Consider the following 19,223-nt stretch of genomic DNA (forward strand, 5'->3'; position numbering starts at 1 on the left):
TGGTTACGCTGGCTCTTGTTTACAGTGGGGGGAAATGAGGAGAGGAAGCGCAGCTGAAGGAAGATGTTAGAGATTCCTTGGGAAATCGGATCTCTCCCCTAAGGGCTCTACATGAGGCACCAAGCAGGGCTGAACCTCCATCCCTGCTTAAACTAGGACATGGCTTTCAACTGCCATTCAAAAGCCATTTTGCTGCAGGCACGTTTCCTGATTGGAATGGTAGGAACAGTTTGGATGAGACTTCTAAACTCAATTTCTTGTGTTGGTTTAAAGACCGGTGCACTAGAGGACTGGCGGGCTGGGGACAGCTGGCCTAGCCCCCACGGTGGGATCTCAGCAGCTGAAGATGGGAGGTTTTGCCTCTCCAGCCACTGTTCCTTCACGCAGGTTTGCATAGCCGCTTTTCCCAGCTGAGGAAGTGAGGAAAAGCCTCATTCCCCCCCACAGCAGCCTGCCCTTTCTGCAGGAGAAGGCGGTTTGACCTCCCTCCCCAGAGCTGCGGGGGAGCCCTGCGGGGCAGCCAGACCCTCTGCCTTTGCTCGCCGGCTGGCAGGCAGCGCGGGCGCTGGGGGGGACACAGCTGGCCCCCCTGGCCACCTCACCCGCTCCACGGGCACTTACCCAGGGCAGAGCCACCCGATGTTCCCGGGGTCGCACAGCCCTCATGCAGGGCGGGTTGCAGCCCAACAGCCGTGCTGTGCTGGATTGGCCCCCAGACAGGGTGTCCCTTTTCCCGGGTCGAGGCTAGGAGCCAACAGCTCAGCATTTGTTAAGTGCTGACAAAAGGATTAATTTAGTAACTAATAGCGGGGCAATCAAGCCATTTATTTGGTTGACATTTTGCTGCCAGCTGCTCAGTAAGAGCAGCGAGCAGTGCGCTGATGAGGCTGGCTGCGGCCACCTCTGCCGCCTGCCCCACTCCTCCGTCCTCGCCCGCAGACGCAGCCGGGGCGGCGTGGCTTGGGAGGCACCGAGCCGGTGGCAGGAGCAGGTTTGGCGCTGGAGAGGACAGGGTGAAGATGCTCATTGCTCCTGCCCCTGAGTGAAGGCGCCTGGGGTGGGGGGGCTCTCCCGGGAGCTCCCCCCATGCCCGCTGTGGGGAGGCAGATGGAGCAGGCACCCGTCCCACAGCACACACACGCTGTTGCCCCATTCCTTCTCACGGGGCTGGAGCCAGCCATGCCGCCTTGCAGACAGCACAGCTGAATTACAGGTGCTCCAGCTGCGAGCCCAGAGGAGAGGCCATCAGATACGTCACCCCTGCTCACCTTTCCCCAGCCCAGCTGCAGCAGTTTTGCCACTAACAAATTGATGTGTAGCAGCAGCATCTGCCCCTCCAGAGGTCTTTAAAGGAGGAAAAGGATGCTGGAAAATCACTTACAGCTTTCCCCTGCTTCCCTGCAAGCAGTGGGTGTGCAGGCAGCATATCCCAGCTCCGTGTGTGTGACTGCAGCACCCAATCTCAGGCTCTCCCAAGTAAGAGCTCAGGCTGGGAGCTGGTGGGCAGCAGACCTCGGAAGAGACCTTTGGAGAGGAGACCTGCCCAGGTAGGTGGGCTGTGGGTGGCTCAAACACCCCTGTGCCCGGAGTGGGTCCAGCGCTGGGAATGTCTAGCCGTGGGGTGGATGTGACCAGCTGCAGTCACATCTCTCTGTGGATCCCTGCCCTGCCTGGCTCCAGGAGCAACAGAGCTGGGAAACTGCTGGGGCGTTGCTGTCCTCTGTCCCCTGGGGACTGGCCCTGGTGGCTTCCCATCTGCAGCTGCCCGCGGTCTGTGGGACGTGCCTCAAGGGCTGGGCTGTTTGGAGGGCTCTGTCCCAGCTGGGTTGGAGAGCCGGTCGGCTGCTCCAGCAGGCAGGGATCGAACAGGCCATCAAGGTCTCGTGCCAGGCTCTCGGCACTCTGCTGCAGCGCTGCATTGCTCCCGCCCCGCGTGCCCGGCGTCCCCGTCCAGCTGCTTGCTGCCCTGCTCAGCCCGCAGGCCCTGCGTGGCAGGGGCTCGCTCGCTGCCTGCAAGGTGCCTTGTGCACGAGGGCCCTGCCTCCCCCCAGGCAGCTGGCGAAAAACAGCTCGTGCATTGCCGGGACCACCTTCGTTTGCTCGTTTTCATTCTGGCGGTTTTATGACCTGAACTCAGGTGGTTTTCTCTGGTCCTCCAGGGCAGGGCACGACGATGCTCGCGCCAACAGCATCAGACGTGGTGGGGGGGCAACGAGGTGCAGCTTGATGGGGCCGGGCTTACCGTGCTGCTGCCATGAGCACTTGGCAGTCAGGTGCTTTGGCAAGACCCATGCCCCCATGGAGGCCAACAAGCTCCCAGGTCTGTAAATAACCACAGGTTCTCGCTTTTGGCTTAACTACTTGCATTCTGCACACTTCAGATGCAAACATGCACATGCCCAAGGAGGTGACCGGGGTTCCCTGCCGCCCTGGGGGGCTCTGGTGGGGCTCCCCCCAGCCTCGAAGGAGCCAGGCAGACCAGGAGACACTGCTCTTCGCCTGTTGGTGCATCCACCTCAGTTTAGTCACCGAGGCCTTTCAGTTGAACTTCACCCCCAGGTCAGTTTTATTGCACTTTTATTTACAGAAAACACAGAAATAAAGCATTAAATGTGTTGGGCTTTTACCAAACCACCCAATCACCTTTTTTTTTTTTTTTTTCTTTTGTGGGTTTTTGGCACAAAGAAATATCACAGGTGTTACCAAACAACCATGTACGAGCAGCTGACCAACTGCCCAGCCCAATAACAGGACTTACACAGACAGACATGTCGCACTGAGATCAAAAATGAGGAGGTTGTTCCGCGTTCAGCTTCCAGTCTAACCTGCTCATCAGGGGCAAGGGGAGTTATTCTGGAGGGGACGACACCATTCATAAATTATATTTATATTTACCTCTTACATTGTAAAAGTAAACAGTGCAAAAGTACAGTACCCCAGGTACCCTTCGGTTTGGAAAGCTTGAAGGTTGCTTTATACATTTTGTGTGTTTTGTAAACATTGTTACCCATCCACAGTTCTAGCTCTTGCTTGGAGAGACCCGACTCCTCTTGCGTCCAAAACATGTTGAGGGGCAGCAGTCGCTTCCCCCGGACTCTGTTGAGATTCCCGCTCAAGGTTTAGTGCAAATTTTGGAGAGAAAAAGACAAGAGAGAGAAAGGGGGGGGGGAGAAAAAACAAAAGAAAATAAAATAAGGCAACAGTTAAAACGGTCTGTATCAAAACTGGGCTCCCCTGGGGCTTCCTTAGGAGAAGGGCAGGAAGTCTCTCTCCTCCACCAAGCTGATGGAGAGGTTCTTCAGCTCCTCCTCGGAGGCGGCGGTTTTGTAGCCGAGCTGTGCCAGCACCTGCTGGCAGGCGTGCTGGGTGAACGCCACGATCTCGTAGGACAGCCGGAACCGCCACTTCTCCGCTGTCGCTGCCGAGTTGCGCACCGTCCCGTACTTGTGCTTGGAGGAGGACCTGTCTCCTCGGGTGTTGTTCTGTATCCAGCGCTCGACGTTGCTGTCCATGGGGATGCCCAGGAAATCGTAGATCTCCTCGGTCTTTTTCATGGGGTTCCTGGCCAGGTCTTCGTACCGCACCAGCATGTACTTGCCCTTGAGCCACGGCGGCCGGTTGAGGCCGGTGGACACGGAGTTCCAGAAGTCCTCGCACACTGTGGTTAGCTGGGTCACGTCCAGGTTGTACGGCTTCCTGCCGGTGCCATCCCAGATCCTCCACAGCCTGTAGGTGTCCCGGAAAGTCTCGCTCCGGGATGCCAGGATCCCTCGGGGGTCCCTCACCAGCTGGATGACCTTCAAGTTCAGCCGCGGGTCCTCCACCAAGGCCCGGAGGTCGCTGACCTCGGGCACCCGCACGGTTTTGATGGCCACGTGCCCGTGCTCTCTGCAGGACTCGGTGGCCAGCGTCAGGTTCAAGGTGCCGCACTTCTTCACGCAATCTCCCTCCTCCAGGTGGAGATCAACGGCTCCCAGGGACTCGCAGACGGGTGGCGAGCACAGGGCCTTGCTGGCTCCCCGGCGGAAGAGGCGGTCAGTGGTGTGGTTGACGGGCTGGGGTTTGATGTAGTTCTCCAGGAAGTAGAGGTCGCAGTCGTAGAGGCTCCTCAGCAGGTCTCGGCTGGCCCCCAGCATGACCCGCCTGTCCGTCGTGCTCTTGCTCTGGGTCAGCTTTGGGATCAGGGTGTACTGGACGTGGTAGAGGGGCTCAAATAAATAGAAGACATCGAAGTGCTGGTTAAACAGCTGCCCGACAAACGAGGAGCCGCTGCGGGTGGTGGCGAGGATGAGGACGTGAGTCTTCCTGGAGAGGTTATACGAGAAAGTGGGGCTCTCGTCACACAGCCTCTCGGCTGCATCGGTGTCCTGGCTCAGGCTGCAGTTCACGGGGTTGGGGATGGGGCAGCTGTGGAAGGACTTAGCAGTGAAGGTCCGGATTGCTGTGTACTGGATTGCAATGGAAGCCAAGGCTAGTAGGAGGACAGCCTTCCAGGAACATTGCATGGCTGGTCACCTTCATGGAGCTTCTTCACAGGTCGTCTCAGTGTCTGCAACCCAACAGAGAAGTCACAGGTTCAACAAGGACTGCCAAGGAGGACCCAAGTATCCTACTGCCGAGCGTGCCAGCAAACGCCCTCCCACAGTGCGTGTACATCAGCCATAACCACGTGGACCCCAGTCACGCACTGCAGAGCCCCATTCCAGAAGGGGAGGACCAGCCAGAGGCTGCCAAGCCTGGAGAGACACTTCCAGCCAGGACTTCAGCCTTAGGGACTGCTTGCTTCTAGGCTGGGGGTGTACGCAAATCCTGTGCCCCACAGCTCTGCCCAGGCTGGGGGGGATGTTAGAGCCTGGTGGCCACACTGCCTCTGTGCCTCCAACCAGCTGCTGCGAACCCTCCTCCCCAGCTGCCCTGTGAGTCACTTGTCACCCCATCAGCCAATGCCTTTGACACCCAGCGCAGGGAAAGGGCAGGGGATGGTGCCAAGCACTGCCTGAAGAGGCTCGTCTCCATCCTTTCTGGCCAGCTGGCAGAACGAGGCCAACAACCTCCTGCTTGGGAGAGGGGTGATGGCTTTCCTGGAGCTGCAAACCTCTTTGCTTAGGGGTCCACCAGCCCCGCCAGCTCAGTCAGTGATCCTCTGGGGACGAGCAGCAGCCTGAGCTCTGCAGCTGGAGCCAGAGCTGTGTCCTAGCCGCCAGCCCCATGTGCCCCCAGCACCGAGCCTGTGGTGCTGGCCAGATCCTGCTCAGCTCTGGGATTCAGACCCCCCTGCTATTCTGAGCACCAGAGGGGAAAAGCAATACTACAAAGAAGGAAGCATGATTGAAACTGCATCCCCTCCATCCTCTATTGGCAACAGTGCAGTGGCAGGAGCCCTGGGCACCAGAGATGGGCACAGGGAAGAGCATGGCTGTAGTGGCACAGGCCAACTTCAGTCTGGTGGTGCCAACCCCTGCCCTTCTGCTGCCCGTGTGTGGGCGAGGACCGGGGAAGCTGAGCAGGATGCTTGGATAGGGTGTTCACGGACAGCTAGGTGAGGAGCACCCCTGCTGTGCCGCGGCATTGCTGGGAGGGGATGTAACCATGGTGGTGCTTCAACATCTCCCCCTGTTCGCTAACCAAATAACCTTCACAGACTCTGCCCTGCTGCTCTCCAAAGCACAGGGCTTCACATCCACCTGCCATTGCTCCCCAAGGTCAGCAGGGATGGCGGAGAGGTGGTAACAGACTCATCCCAGAACCCCCAAACCCCTGTGCAGGGCAGACACCCCCGTATTAGCAACAGCTTTGAAGGCCCCCTGCACCCACTTTCCCTTGCCCATCTTCCTTGATGTCGTGTGTGTCGTCCCCCCCCGTGTGGTATGCTCACCCGTGCCTCTGCAGCCACCTGCCCACCCTCCTCAGGCAAAACCAAGGGGACAGAGCCAAGTATCTCTGCTCCCTACCCAGCAGAGCCCTTCCTTCCCACAGCATCATCGCCACTGTTGCCTCCTCTTCCTCACTCCTCTCGCATTCCCTGCATGTCCCCAGGAAGAGCGCCGAGCCGGCCCCAAGACGGTGACAAGCTCCTGATCCCCTGCTCATCCCTGGCCACTGTGGGTGGGCTTGTTGGAGCTGCTGCTGTCATTGCTCAGCCGAGGTCCCCAAGGGGTGGCAATGGGCCAGCAATGGATTCGGCATATGGGGCCTAGTCAAGCCCAGAGCACACTGAAATCCCTGACGGTGCAATGCTCCCGGTGTGCGTTCCCCGCAGAGACCATGGCAGCTGGTGCAGCGTGTTGTTCCCGTCTCCTCAGTGTGCCCTGCTCCCCAGAGAGACCCTGCCACCCAGCGAGTGACACCGGGAGGGCTGCTCAGACCTGCAAGTGAGTCAAAAACTTCTTTCCTTTCTTTTTTTTAATTATTATTTTGTTATTTACCAGTTGCCCCAGCAGCTCACCCCAAGGCACAGGCAGGAGGTTACAGGAGCTACCAGCTCCAGAGACCTCATGCCTGGGGCGGGGGTTTCTGCACCCACAATTCAGAGCAGGACCCCAGCACGGGGGCTGCTGCGACCCCCCGCCAGCTATCACCACGGCTGTGCACTAAGAGCTGTGCTTTAGACCCATCCATAACGATGCTTTGAATAAGGGATGCTTTCCCCCAGGCTGCTGCCTGCCAGGGATGTGGCATGTGGTGGGGGGACCAAAGTCGCTATTGCTGCTCCTGGTCTGGGGTTACCCACCCCGCAGAGGGGAGACCTGGCCCCAGTGTCCTCACGGGATATTGTATCCCTTGGATAAAGCGTTTTTCCAGGTCTGCTAAGTCAGGGCAGGACAGGAGGGTCCCTTCTGGCATCTCCTGGCCCAGGACGCTGGGGTATGCTGTCTAGGTGGAAGCTGCAGTGGGAACGCTTTCCTGCTCTCTAGTGATGGCCAGCCACACTGCATCCTTCACACACAACCTCAACTTTTACTCCTTGCTGCTTTCTTGGTCCCAATTCCTGCCGGATTGCTGGCTGGGAGCATTTCAGGTTCTCCACCCACCCAGACTCGCTCCCCTTCGCAATGCACCAAGCTGCGGAGGGGAAGAAATGGGGCGTTGATTCACCTCCTTGGCAGAGCAGATGCAAACCTACAGCCTAGCTTTGGCCTCAGCTGCCCATTGTCACCCTTCACGTGTGCCCTGCCCGTCTGCTGAGCCGCAGCCAGGGAGGGGCAGGTTTTGGGAGAAGGCTTCCCTCCCCGATGTCTCATCTGTGGCCTTTAAAGCCAGCCAGAGCCTCCTCTCAGCCCCCGGCCAGCTCTCCCACCTCTTTCCATTGCTGCCTGTCCCCAAGGGGCTGCGGTTCCCGCTCAGCCCAGCCCTGGGCTTGAGAAGCAGCGGCAACCGGCAGCCGGGTGCTCTCGGGGGGGTTCCGGGGGCAGAGCAAGCGTGTGGCACTCGGGAGCTGCCGGCACAGCTGAGGATCGCTTCCACTCACGCTCCCCCTTGCTCATCTGTCAGACACAGCCAGGTTGGTGTGAAATACCTGCCGAGGAGGAGCTGCCCGTGGCTCCGCACGGCTCGGAGCGGGCTGGCCGAGCGGCGGCTGCAGCCAACGCGCTGCAGGAGATCTCCTACAGACACGTGCGGCAGGATAGCCGGTTGCTCTCCCATCCCTGCCCAGGGGACCTGCTTCTTAAATTGGCCCGTTCCTCTTCAGGCACCGATACTGGGGCCAGCAGTGGGGATCAGCAGCTGGAGCGAGGGCTGTGCCCGTGGGGCTGTATGTGAGAGTCCTGCGTGAGGCATGTACTGTTTTGGCTACTCAGCCCTAGACCGTGGGATGCTGTGATGACCATGGGAGTCATCCAAAACGCTGGCCTCACAGATGTTTCCATGCTATAAAGTGTTCCCAGCCGAAATCTCCCTCTGCTCTGTCTCCAGATCAGCTCCACCAAAGACGATGAGCAAATGCAGCCCGAGGGTGGGAGCTGAGTCCGGTAGGTCCCTCCAGGCAGCCGGGTCTCCGAGATGGATAGCTGGGGTGGGGGCAAGTCACTTCATGCCTTCCAGCCCCCAGCGCTGCTGGCACTGCAAGGGGCCGGCGAGAAGGCACGTGTGCTCTTTTTGCACTGTGCTGGGGTCACCACTGCCCCTTCCCCGACCCTAACCCCCCTCTGGTCACATCTCCACTGCCTTGCCCGCACCTCTGTCCAGCTGCCTGCAGTCGCATCAGGACCAGGCTGTCCACAAGAGATGCACGGCATCCTGCCACTGGCTCCGAGCGCTGCAGGAGGCCAGCCGGTGCCTGGCACGGGGACAGGAGCATTGACTGTGGGAAGAGGAAGGTGCTGAGCCTTTCCTCTCCCCTGCCCCGCTTCCCGCAGCCTTGAGCCCAGAGGAAGGGACAGGATGGGCACAGGCAGCACAGCCTCCCCCAGCCTGCACACCCGCGAAACGGCAGCGGGTACACAATCACCTGCCTTCCTCCTCCCCTGACTTCCAGCGCCGCTCCCAGGAGGATGAGCAGGCGAGAAGCCAGCAAGACAGCCCAGGAGCGCTGGGAAGATGGGAGGCAATGAATTAAGCTGAATGGCATCCGTGAGTCACCGGCGCAGGGAGCAGCGAGCGCGACCGGCCAGCCGCAGCGCCGCAGAGGCCCAGGAGGAGATGCTGAGCAGTGGACTCCTGCTTCGGGGACGGTCTTCCCAGGTTTGATGGGAATGACCTGCTTTTAAAGCCGCGCAGCAGGACCGCGGCACCGGAGGCTGTGCTGGCAGCCGAGCTCAGGCGTTAGGCAGGCTGGACTCGGCAGGGCTGCTGCAGGGATCGGTGCGACTCGCACGTCTTCTCCCCTCCAAAAGCTGCCAGGTGCTACAAAGGGCAGTGCCCCGACTTGCCAAAGCTTGTTCTTATGGGGGAGCTTCCACAGCATCTCATCCTTGCAGGTTCCCTTGCTGCTCCCTGGAGAGGTGGCCGTGTTTGGGCAACTTTAGGCAGGAGACCTTGCAGCAATTGATACTGTCGTTGCTGTGTTTCCAAGGGTCTCTCATAGGGCAGTCAAAAAAAACCTGCTCTTTCTGGCTGCCTTCCAGGCTGTCCCACTCTCTTGACAGCTCCCCAGAAGCTGTGCCCTCGGCCCGGCTGGGCTCATCCTGGGCTCCCTCACCCCCTGCCAGGGAAATCCCTCTGCGCTCCCCCGTGGTAGGGAGGAAGGGAAACGGGAGTGGAAGAAGGTGCGAGGGTCTGTGCAATGCGGGTGCCCACTCCGGCCCTGGCACGAGCCCCAGTGCCAGGGAGATGCGCCGGAGGAGCGTCTGTGCCCCACAAGCCCTCCCCGGGGCCTGTCAGGTCCCAGTCCAGCTACTGGCACCCTCTACCCCCAAAACCGATTCCCACCAGCAAGGCTGTTTCCATGGAAACGACAGAGTGACTCAGGACTTTGGGACCAGCTGGAAAACACAACTGTGAGCAGCGAACGCCCAGGGAGGTGCCAGGGTCTCGGTGCGAGGAAGAAGGGTGGATGAGCGTAGGGACCGGGCAGGGCTGCCTGCCTGCCTGCGCACTCGGGCACGCTCACGATGGCGCAGAGGGGCACGCGGGCACACCCCACGCGAGGCGAAGCCCACGCTGGGACTTGTAAGGCAAACCCCCTCTCCTGACACAAGCACGACCGCAGCGCTTGGAAGGCATCGTTGCAGCACGCTGGCCGGGGGACACCTCCCAAAACGTGCCTCATCGCAGACAACCTCTCATCCCCCCCGGGAGGGAGACCCACGTCACCCACAGAGTTCGTAGCACCAACTTCAGCGGCCGCTCAGCCCTGCACCCTGGTCCCCTGCCCAACAAGCAACACCCCTGGGTGCCATGCCCAGGGCAGAGCAGCTTGTTGGAGGGCTGGTCAGGGAGGAAGGAGCTGCAGCCAGCGCCCTGCGGTGCCTCCCTGCCCAGCCAGCCTGGCTCCTGCGGCCCCGCTCCCCCCCGCCTCGCCGCCCAGGCACGGAAATTAAGTCGCTGGGTTGCAAAACAACTCTCGGCCAGGGACCCACTGGCACGCGCCCTGCCGCTTCCCGGCGTCCTCCCTCTGAGCAAAGAGTTTATCTCATAGAACAACATGTTGTGGCCACTGAGGCAGGGAAGACGGGCTCCTGACGGGGTTTAACGACAAGCATCCCACTTGGTCGCAGTGGCTTAGTCACGCTGGTGGCTCTGCGAATCCAGGCAGGCACTGAGCCTGTGGCTGCACCCCGCTGCTCCCCAGGGGAAAGGGGACCACTGAGAAAAGCTGCGCTGAGCAGCCCCCCTTCCCCCTCACCACAGGCGCTACCTGACTTCGGGTACCACAACAGATGTGTGAGCAGGGCTGGTCTCAGTCCCCAAGCCTCTGCCCCAGCAAGGCCCAGCAACGTGAGATCCTGGCGGGGTAGGAGTGAGCCTTCAGCCTCGCCTCCTCTTCAGCTGTACAGCACTAGAGCTTTCCTACACTCACAGCTTCGAATGCCAGCTGGGGACTCACACCCGCCACCTTCCTCGGGTGAGCGCCGCACTGTACGCTGACTGGAGATGCTTTGTGCCCGTAAAGACCCAGACTCACTCCGCTCTTGCGTGCATCACCTACTGGGGCACTTTTCTAATGATAAGGCACAGGACCCCAGTGCCCAAAGCTGCTCCTGGCATGCCCCCCACTCCCCTGTCTCTGCCCATCCCCTCTGCGTTTCAGAGGGACTGAGAGATCCTTTGCCACCAGATAGCTGCCCGCTTTGACCAGCACTTAAATCATCACAGAGCTTTCAACAGGGATACTGGTTTTTCCTTACTAGCACTCAGCATACACATTTTGAGTTAATCACTATCAAGCAATGCCGACCCCAGCCAGTCCCAGAGTTTTCTTATCGCAACATCCACCTGTGCCTGTTTATCCCTCATCTGCTGAACCGCATCTCTCTCTTCCCGAGGATGCGAACGCCTGGGTAAACCCACTACAATTTTTTTGTGCTCTCCACCTTCCCCTGAGCCATCCACCAGCCTGTCTGGGCACGCTCGCTCCCTCCTGGAGCGCTCCCCTGGCAGGAGCTGAAAGGCTCTTTTGGGATGAACGCGCTCATTCACCACCTCGAAACACTCTTCGCAACGCGCCCAACCTACGGCCGCGTCAAGAGCCCCAACCTAGAACCGTACAGCTTTCCTGCGGGACTGCTCCAGGCCACGGCGTGCTTCAGCCCTGCTCTGCGGGGGCTTCTCGCCAGCCTGGCAGGTTTCTCAGCCCGCTGTAAGGGCTGGCAGCAAACGCCGGGGCCGTTTGCTCCGCCGGCGGGCACCACCGGGCTGGGCATCTGGCCGCCCCTGCGCCACCGGGGACTTACTCACTTGTTCCAGGCGGCAGCTCCTCACCCAACAGCACCCCAAGTTTCGCCGCAGCTCGTTCCCCCCGCCGGGTCTCGGGGGCCAGGGCTGCCGCCCCCCCCGCCCCGCTAAGGCAACCCCGGGCGGCGGCTGGCCGGGCGCTCGCAGCCCGGGACGGGGTCCCGCCGCAGCCGGCGCCGGCGGGGAAAAGTCCCTCCCGCCGCCGCGGGTGATGTCTCGCCGTCCTGGAAAGTTGGTGGCGCGGAAAGGGTTACGGGAGAGCCCCGGCTCCACCCCCCCCCCGCGCCCCTTACCTGGCGGAGCGCCGCGGCGGGGTCCCCCCCGCATCCCCGGCGGGCGCCGCCGCGGCTCCTGGGGCGGGGGACGCCGAGCCCGGCCCGGCCCGGGGGCGGCTGCCGGCGGAGCTCAGCGGGCCGCGCCGCGGGGGCTCGGCTCAGCCCTGCCCTGCCCTGCCCTGCCCTGCCCAGGCGGGCAGCCGCTGCGCGGGGCCGCCTCTCCACGCCCCTCCGCTCCGCTCCGCTCCGCGCCGGCGGCGAGGGGAGGGCGGGCAGGGGAGGGGGCTGCAGCCGCTCTCCCCTCCCTCCCCCGGACCGCCCGGCAGCGCGCACAGGCAGACACAGCGCAGCGCAGCGCAGCGCGCAGGCAGAGCCTCCGCACCGCCCCGCGCTGCCCCCGCCCCGCGCCGCTCCGCGCCGCCCCGCGCTGCCCGCCTCGCCCCAGCCCGGCCGCTGGGCTCCCCGGCTGCGCCCGGCGGGAGGCTCTCCCCTTCCTCTCTTCCCCCCCCCCGGGCGGTCCGGCCGGAGCGGGCAGAGCCCCTCCTGTGGCGGGGGGGGGCCCTGCGAGGCTCCCCCCGGGAGACGTGTCCCCCCCCGCTGGGTGTTGGCAGGGGGCACGGGGAGCCCCGGGGAGCGGCTCAGGCCACCCCGCAGAGGGGGCTGGATGCGGGGCGGCGGGTGCCCCCCACCCGGGGCAAGCAGCCCCCCGCCGGGGCCCCGCCGGTTTGGTGGCGGTGCGCATTTACTCGCTCATTTTCCGGTGGCATTTGCTCATCAGAAAAAAGTACTGTCATGGGGAGTGGTTGTCCAGTGCCAGGAATCCTCCCTGCGCTGCCACAGCCAGGGCTCACCGCCACGGGCCGGGACCAAAACCGTCCCCGGAGGTGCAGGAATACTGGCAGGTGCCATCCTGACCCCCTGGGAAAGTGGGATGGGGCAGTGGAAATGAAAGACGGGAGGGTGTCAGGGCTGTTGAGGCGGCTGGGGTCTGATGGCCGCGTTCCTCCCGGGTTTTGCTTCTCTTCCACCCCTCGTAACGGGTCGGACGTTTACTTTTGGCAACTTTGAGTGTTTCCCTTTCGTCCAGCGCTTGCCAAGCTGCCTTTTTAGCACTTTAACTGCACCTCTGCTGAAATGGCAGCTGCCAAAGAGAGCCAGCTTATGATTCTGGAGACGCTACAATAGATACTCATTTTTATATCCCTGATTTACTTTGTGCATGTTTGGTGCTGCCTGGGCATTATAAGGAATCAGCAGTTTTCTTCTCACGTTCATGTGAGCAGCACCCAGCTCCTGCCAACCCCCTGAGTTCTGCAAGGAGCCGCCTCCCCAGCTCAGGGATTTCCAAATCTTCGCCTCCGACTCCAGGATTCGCAAAGTGTAACTGCGGGGTCACGGTACCAGCATGTTCAGCAGCAGCTCGGAACAACTTCGCTTGGCAGCGAGCGGGCTACGGGAAACAGCGGAGCCCAGGTCCCTGCGCTGCGATTGTGTTGAGAGAAAAATAAATCCCTGGGAACGCCGGTCTCGCCTCCGCTCTCAGAGGCCTGCCAGGCTGTGACAGCGAGTTCAGGGCTACGAGGTTGCCTTCAAATCTCGGGAAGCACAACAGCAGAGTCGTCACTTTTGATGTTTAGCATTTTGGACTTGCATTTACTGTTTTAGGAGTACCTAGATCTTGTGTGTCCAAAAATACCAGTATTTCTCAAGTCTTTTACAATATCCTGACAGCCCTAGCCCCCTTAATCTAATTTTAGGAAACTTTGTAGGGATTTTATATTTATAAACAGTTGGTGCTTAAATATTATTTCCCTCACCATAGCAACAGCTCCCCATCGTAGCATTCATTACACGGTGCTATTGCATTGGTGCATCCCTGTTTTGAGTGAGAAAGCCCTGAAGCCGCTCACTCTCTTTTGTGCCTGTTTTCCTACACCTTGCGAAGGACAAGGACCGAGGCTCCTGCCTGTCCTGACCCTCTTCCCGGAGCTGGGGAAGAGACGTGCTGCCGGCTGCTGCTGGAAACATGCCGGTGGCCCTGGGGTTTCCTTCGTCGGTGTTCCTCAGGTGACATGCCCGCTCAGGCCATCCCCTTCCACGGACACGAGCTGCTGATTCATCTGCCGTGGCATAGCCGACCTTGTGCCTATGGACCCGTAGTACCTCCGCAATAGCCCTGAGTACCACCCGCACGTGGCACACAGGCCTTCAGCAGCTCCGGGTGCCCATGATTTGCGCCTGATGTATACTTGCACTTGCTCGGCACCTCCAGTGAGCAGTGGGGAGCATCTGGGATTGAGCGTCCAGCTGGCCCACGGCCACAGCTGTGCTCCGCTCCCACTGGAGGTCAAGGCGCTGGAAGTGCAGGAATGGCAGAATTTCAAGGAGTTTGGCCAAAAGGGGCATAAACCGGGCCAGGGACCGGTGCCAGGAGGAAATCAAGGGGCTCACGGTAAGAACACAAGAGCAGACCGGCACCTGCATGCTTCCCAGTCTTTCCAAAGAGTAAGGATTTGCTCCTCTCTTAGACACCAGCCCAGAAACAGTCTGGGCACTGAGACACCTCCAAAGTCCATCTGCAAAACTCCAGGGTGCCCTTCAACTTGGAGCAATCCTGGAGCTCCTTGGACACATACCTCCCGGTGCTGGGCATTGTCCCCCGACCTGTGGGACTGGCACGAGTGCCTGGAGAGCTTCCAAACACCAGTGATGCGCGTTGAGTGTCTACGCAACGCTTGGGCTTAAAACGGTGACATTGAACCCGGGGCAGCCAAGGTAACGTGGCCATAGAGGCTGTCTCATATGAAGGAAAGAAATTTGAGAGAACGATGCAAAAAATGAGGAATAAAAGCAGGACTGAAGGACAAAGAGATGCTTCTGATAATTTCAGCCGGGCATGGCCACATTTTCTGACGTTCCCTGGTATTTAATTGTTAATCTAGAGAGCTGCTGTTGGTTTGAAAGTTTCCACATTATAGCTCTGTATCTCTGATCGGTGAGTATTAAAATATTAATTAGGCTCCGTGATGTGTGTTTGTGGTCAGTTTGCCTTTCAGAGGGAAGGACTGCTGTGGCTGTACCTCACCCTCATCAAGAAAATTTGCCTCTGTTTAAAAGGCATTGTTTTTCCCCTGCGTGGCTCTAGGTGGGAGAGCAGAGAGGCTGCTGACTTGGAGAGTCAAAAAAGCTCACCGTTGAAAATTTTCATCTGAGCCCAAATGCAGTTTGAAAGCAGCCAATTTCCATGCTCTCCAGCAACAGATTTCTGCGAAGGCTTTGTATTTTCTCTTCTTGAGTTATGGTTCAAAAAATCTACCTTAACAACATAATCTGCTTGGGAATATATGTAATAAAGTACCAATGTGGCTCTTAAGGTGATATGAAGGTTACTGTTCTAATCACTCAAAATGCAGTCGGGAGCAAAGTTACGATTCTCACAGTAATCTGGCCACGTTATATCCCCGGTACATCTTGCGAAACGCCGTTAACATAAAGAGCAATGTATTAAGGCACAAAAATTTAAAGGCAGAGTAATAGAAAATACTATTTGTGTGCTTAAGGACGGCATTTTGAGAGCTTGTGTCAGATTGTACGGCAGCGTTTGTAAACCCACCTGCGTGCTACGTTTTTTCTGCCGGAGGAGCGGAGGCTCTCCCTGGGCTGCAGTGCCGGTGTGCCGCTCCGGCCGGCTCCCGACGGCGATGGAGGTCCCCTCGCCGCCTGGCCAAGACTCTCCATGCTGCAAGGAAGCACCGCTCAGGGCCAAGATGATAAAAACTTTGCGACTGCCCCACGGGCCAAGTATGCGCAGGGGACGGCGAGGTATGTCGCAGAGAAAGAGCTGCTGTTGCGCTCGCTGGCGGCGGCTCGGCGGCAGCAGCTTGGCTACGGCAGGGGCATTGCAGCGGGGTGGGAGCAGCGGGAGGGCTGTGCGGAAGCGGGGGCTGCCGCCACCTCGCCCTTGCCCCGCGGGTCCCGTTGCAGGGTTGCTGGGTGCAAGCCTCCCCGCAAAGAGTTTCTAAAGTCTGCCGGAGCTGGCTGGCGTGTGGGGCCAGCGAGGTTACCAAAAGCATTCCGAACCCCCATAGGAGTGCCAGCCAAGATTTCTCACCGAGTGATGTTTGGATACCTTGATCTTAAGGGACAGAGTCTGGAATATTTTGGGGACGCTTGACTTTCAGGAAATGTCCTCTCTCGTTGGCCATCACGTAGAAGCTTTAACAAAAGACTTTAGACTTGACGTGCTTCTGTAGTTCAGAAGCAGTAATGAACACCTCACGCTGTAATCCCTTCTCTTGAGGAGCTTATAAACTCCCTGTGTGCAGGACTGATGTAGCCAAGGATGTGTTTATTTACCCCAGCCTTTCACTCGTTTTTGGTTTTCCTTCCAAAGACCCACGACAAGTCGATATAACACATAACATAAAGGAAATGAATGAGGGCAAAAGTAACTCTCTCGATGTTATGTTGTTACTTTGATATACTTACAGCATCACGGCTGCAGGTCAGTTTTAAATTGCTGGGGGGGAGGAGGCAGATTGTCCTCCTCTATACAAAAATAAACACGATCAACTATCCATTCCTAAAATCCCAGACTTTAAGGGCCAAATAGTCATTGCGACTGTTCAGCCTTGCTCCTGTGGGCAACAGGCTACCACATTGTACCCAATAATTCCTGCACCAGAGCCGTCGGCGGGGCGCGGGCTCACCTTCACCAGAGATGCCGTCGCTGCTGTGGGTGAGTTGTTCCAGAGCTTGATGCACCTGACGGTGAAACGTGCTCCTTATTTCTAGTCTGGAGGTGTTGAGTTTTGGCTTCCAGCCACTGGATTGCATTATGCCTTTGCCTATTAGATTAAAGAGCTATCTACTATCTGAACTATTTCTCCGGTGTAGGTATTAATAGATCATGATCAAGGCACCTCTTAACCTTCTCTCTGAGAAGTTAAATAGAAGACTAAACTTTATCTCTCATGACTAAGTGGGGGTTTCGGGGCTTTTCATCATTCTTGCCAGTCTCTCCAGCCTTCCCAGGGTCTGTTTGGAAACACACCAGTCAGAGGGCATCCCGGGACTGACCGCAGGAGATCGTACCTTGGCTCGGCACACCTACAAGCAATTAGCCCACCATGATTCCCACACCCTTGTCACCAGCCTGGGCTGATGGCTGTCTTAACATCCCATCTTACTCCTGAGAAACCCCCCAGGAAAAGGTCAAACCTTACAAGCTCCTGGGGTCTGCGTTACTCCTAGCACAGAAAGCAACGTAAATGAGATGCAGTGCAGTTCTCCTCCAGCCTCGCTGCTCAGCCCCCAGCCACGTTCAACCCTCCCAGGCTCGTTTCCACCTCCCTTGAGGTGAGGTCAGCAGGAAAATCACCTGCTGACGGAGGCCCAAAACCAGTATCAAAAGCTGTATTGGACTTTCACATATTATTGTATTTTTGTTTCCTTCTCTAGAAGTGTACGCCAGGCTTCATGGTGTTAAACATGCCCCATAAATCATACTGTAGCCAAGTCAACATTTTTACGTGGCCTTTCTCTTTTGTAGTCCCATTTTCTTGGGAGTTTAAAATACAGTAGCAACTTTAACACAGATTCTGGTATTTTTAATAAAAATCATTCACATATTGTGAATTTACAGAGGGGTTGGGTGGCTATTTACTAACACACTCCACGTTTCACTGGAGTGAAAAAGGGAGGTTTGTGAAAGTGTCAGTAAAAAAACAGAGATTAAAAGCAGTGTGTCTCTGGGGCAAACCCCCCTGACAAGTCCTCTGCCACTGCCTCCCCCGCCGGTGCCAGCCAGCCATCCCAGCTGGCTCAGGCAGGTAGGAAAACCCGCAGGAAACTCGTACCCTGAGGTTTTGCGTCCGCTTGATTTCCCATCTTGGAAAAAGAAGGATGCAAGGTGTTAAAGTTTATGTGGTGCTAGTTGTTCTTACTGTTACTTGCAATTTTTTTTTTGTTTTTTTTTTAAGTTGCTTTGTTTTTGACACGGCTACCACATCTGATAGGGATCCCCTCAGGGCAGGGGGACCTTGGGAGGAACCAGCCAGTCCCCAGGGAAGATGGGGAGGCTGCTGGATCCTGTTTGCAGTGCTTGAGACTAGAGGAAAGTCTGGCCAGAGGGCTGTAGCCCCATCCCGAGATAGCTGCGCCTCTACCCCAACTCGGGGGATCGCACATGGCGAGGGGCACAGCTGCCAAAGGGGCATGAGGGAGCGGGGTGCTCGCACGGGAAGGGGCTGCTTGCCTGCCCATGGAGTGACAGGAGTCAACAGGAGCTGGTGTGCCCCCAGCCCTGACCCAAAGAGGCAAGGGCTGTGGCGGAGGGCCTGGGGCAGCGGTGCTCCGTGCATCCCGGAGCCGTGCCTCTGCCGGAGCGCCAGGCGTGACCCACACCAACGGCAGGCACAGCACGTGCTGCACCTCCCTGGCCCTTTTGATGTGGGTGTTATGCTTCTGTGGAGCCTCGAATTAGCCCTCATTAAGTCCCTGGGGAAGCAGGAGGCGTCAGTGGAGGCTCTCATTTAATCTTATATTTCCCAAAGTTCACAAAGCCTCCGCAGGAGCCCGCAAGCACCGGAATACACGTGAGTTAGTGCCATTCACACTGCGAGCCTGGAAAGTGCCCCGAGCGTCTGCCTGTCTCTCTAAGGAGAGATGGGTCCCCTGTCCATCCCCAAGGACTCCTCCAGCCGCTGCTCACAGGGTGCAGAAAGCTGCGCCCTGAAGCCCCCCACAGCAAGCCCTGTTGGGTACCAGCCCCACGCCCCCTCCCCAAACCACCGCAGCAGCCGCGAGATGGGGAAACAGCTGCCCCACCGGTGGGCACGCACCCCTCCTTGCCAGCGCTCAGGGCCGTCCCGGGAGGGAAGGGGGTGAGCCCGCTCCCCACCGGGTCTGTGCTGGCAAAGGTGGGGACCTGCCGCTTCACCCTGCCCCGAGCCCCCCCACACTGCACGTGTCGTTGGCAAAAGCCTCCCGGCTCCGTGGTGGGGCGAGAAAAGGTTGTTCGCCATCTAACAGGTTACACAGCCAGGTCACCACGGAAGTAGTTTTTCCTTTTACGCACCTCTTGGGTGCTGTGGGCCGGGAGATGCCGGGAGCCTTTGCCTCCAGCACGCTGCCGTCCCGTGCAGGGCACAGCCCAGCCTGGGGTGACTGGCCCCACGCGGCTGCAGGTGCCGGCTGCTATCGCCGGATGTCTTGGGGCCAGCTTCCCCGGGCAGGCGTCCTTCCTTCCTCTGCTTTGCGTGTTTACTGGTGGCTGCCTGAGCTTAATGTGTGTTTACCGGTGGCTGCAGGAGCCTAATGTGGAGGGCCAGGCAGAGCTGGAGTCCGGCCACTGCTCCCTCCGCAGCCGGGCTGGGTGCCACTCATCCTGTCCCAAGGATGGGGAGAGCAGAGAGCACGGGGAGCGTCCAGCAGCTGCTTTGAGAAGGGTTGGGGTGGTGGTGACCGTCCGGAGCAGAGCTGCAGCATCGCCCCGAGGGGCTGGAGCCAGGCTTGCGCGAGAAAGTCGCGTCTGGGGAGCCCAAAGAGATGCAAGGCTGAGCTGGGGTGATGGGGCAGGGCGAGAAGGGGGTAAGAGGGTAAGTGCAGAGGCCT

General features: G+C 58.9%; 1 protein-coding gene across 1 annotated transcript; it reads right to left on the bottom strand.

Moving 5' to 3' along the window:
- Window positions 1-3,245: 3,245 nt before the first annotated feature.
- Window positions 3,246-4,505, bottom strand: CHST1 (carbohydrate sulfotransferase 1). The gene has a single exon (XM_059819915.1). The coding sequence runs from the start codon at window positions 4,503-4,505 to the stop codon at window positions 3,246-3,248; it is 1,260 nt and encodes a 419-aa protein (XP_059675898.1).
- Between the last annotated feature and the right edge of the window lie 14,718 nt (window positions 4,506-19,223).

The sequence above is a fragment of the Gavia stellata genome, chromosome 7 (assembly GCF_030936135.1).
Source record: "Gavia stellata isolate bGavSte3 chromosome 7, bGavSte3.hap2, whole genome shotgun sequence".
Taxonomy (NCBI): Eukaryota; Metazoa; Chordata; class Aves; order Gaviiformes; family Gaviidae; genus Gavia; species Gavia stellata.

Coding starts and splice junctions, on each gene's coding strand:
- CHST1 (XM_059819915.1), bottom strand. CDS start 4,505: ATGCAATGTTCCTGGAAGGCTGTCCTCCTACTAGCCTTGGCTTCCATT.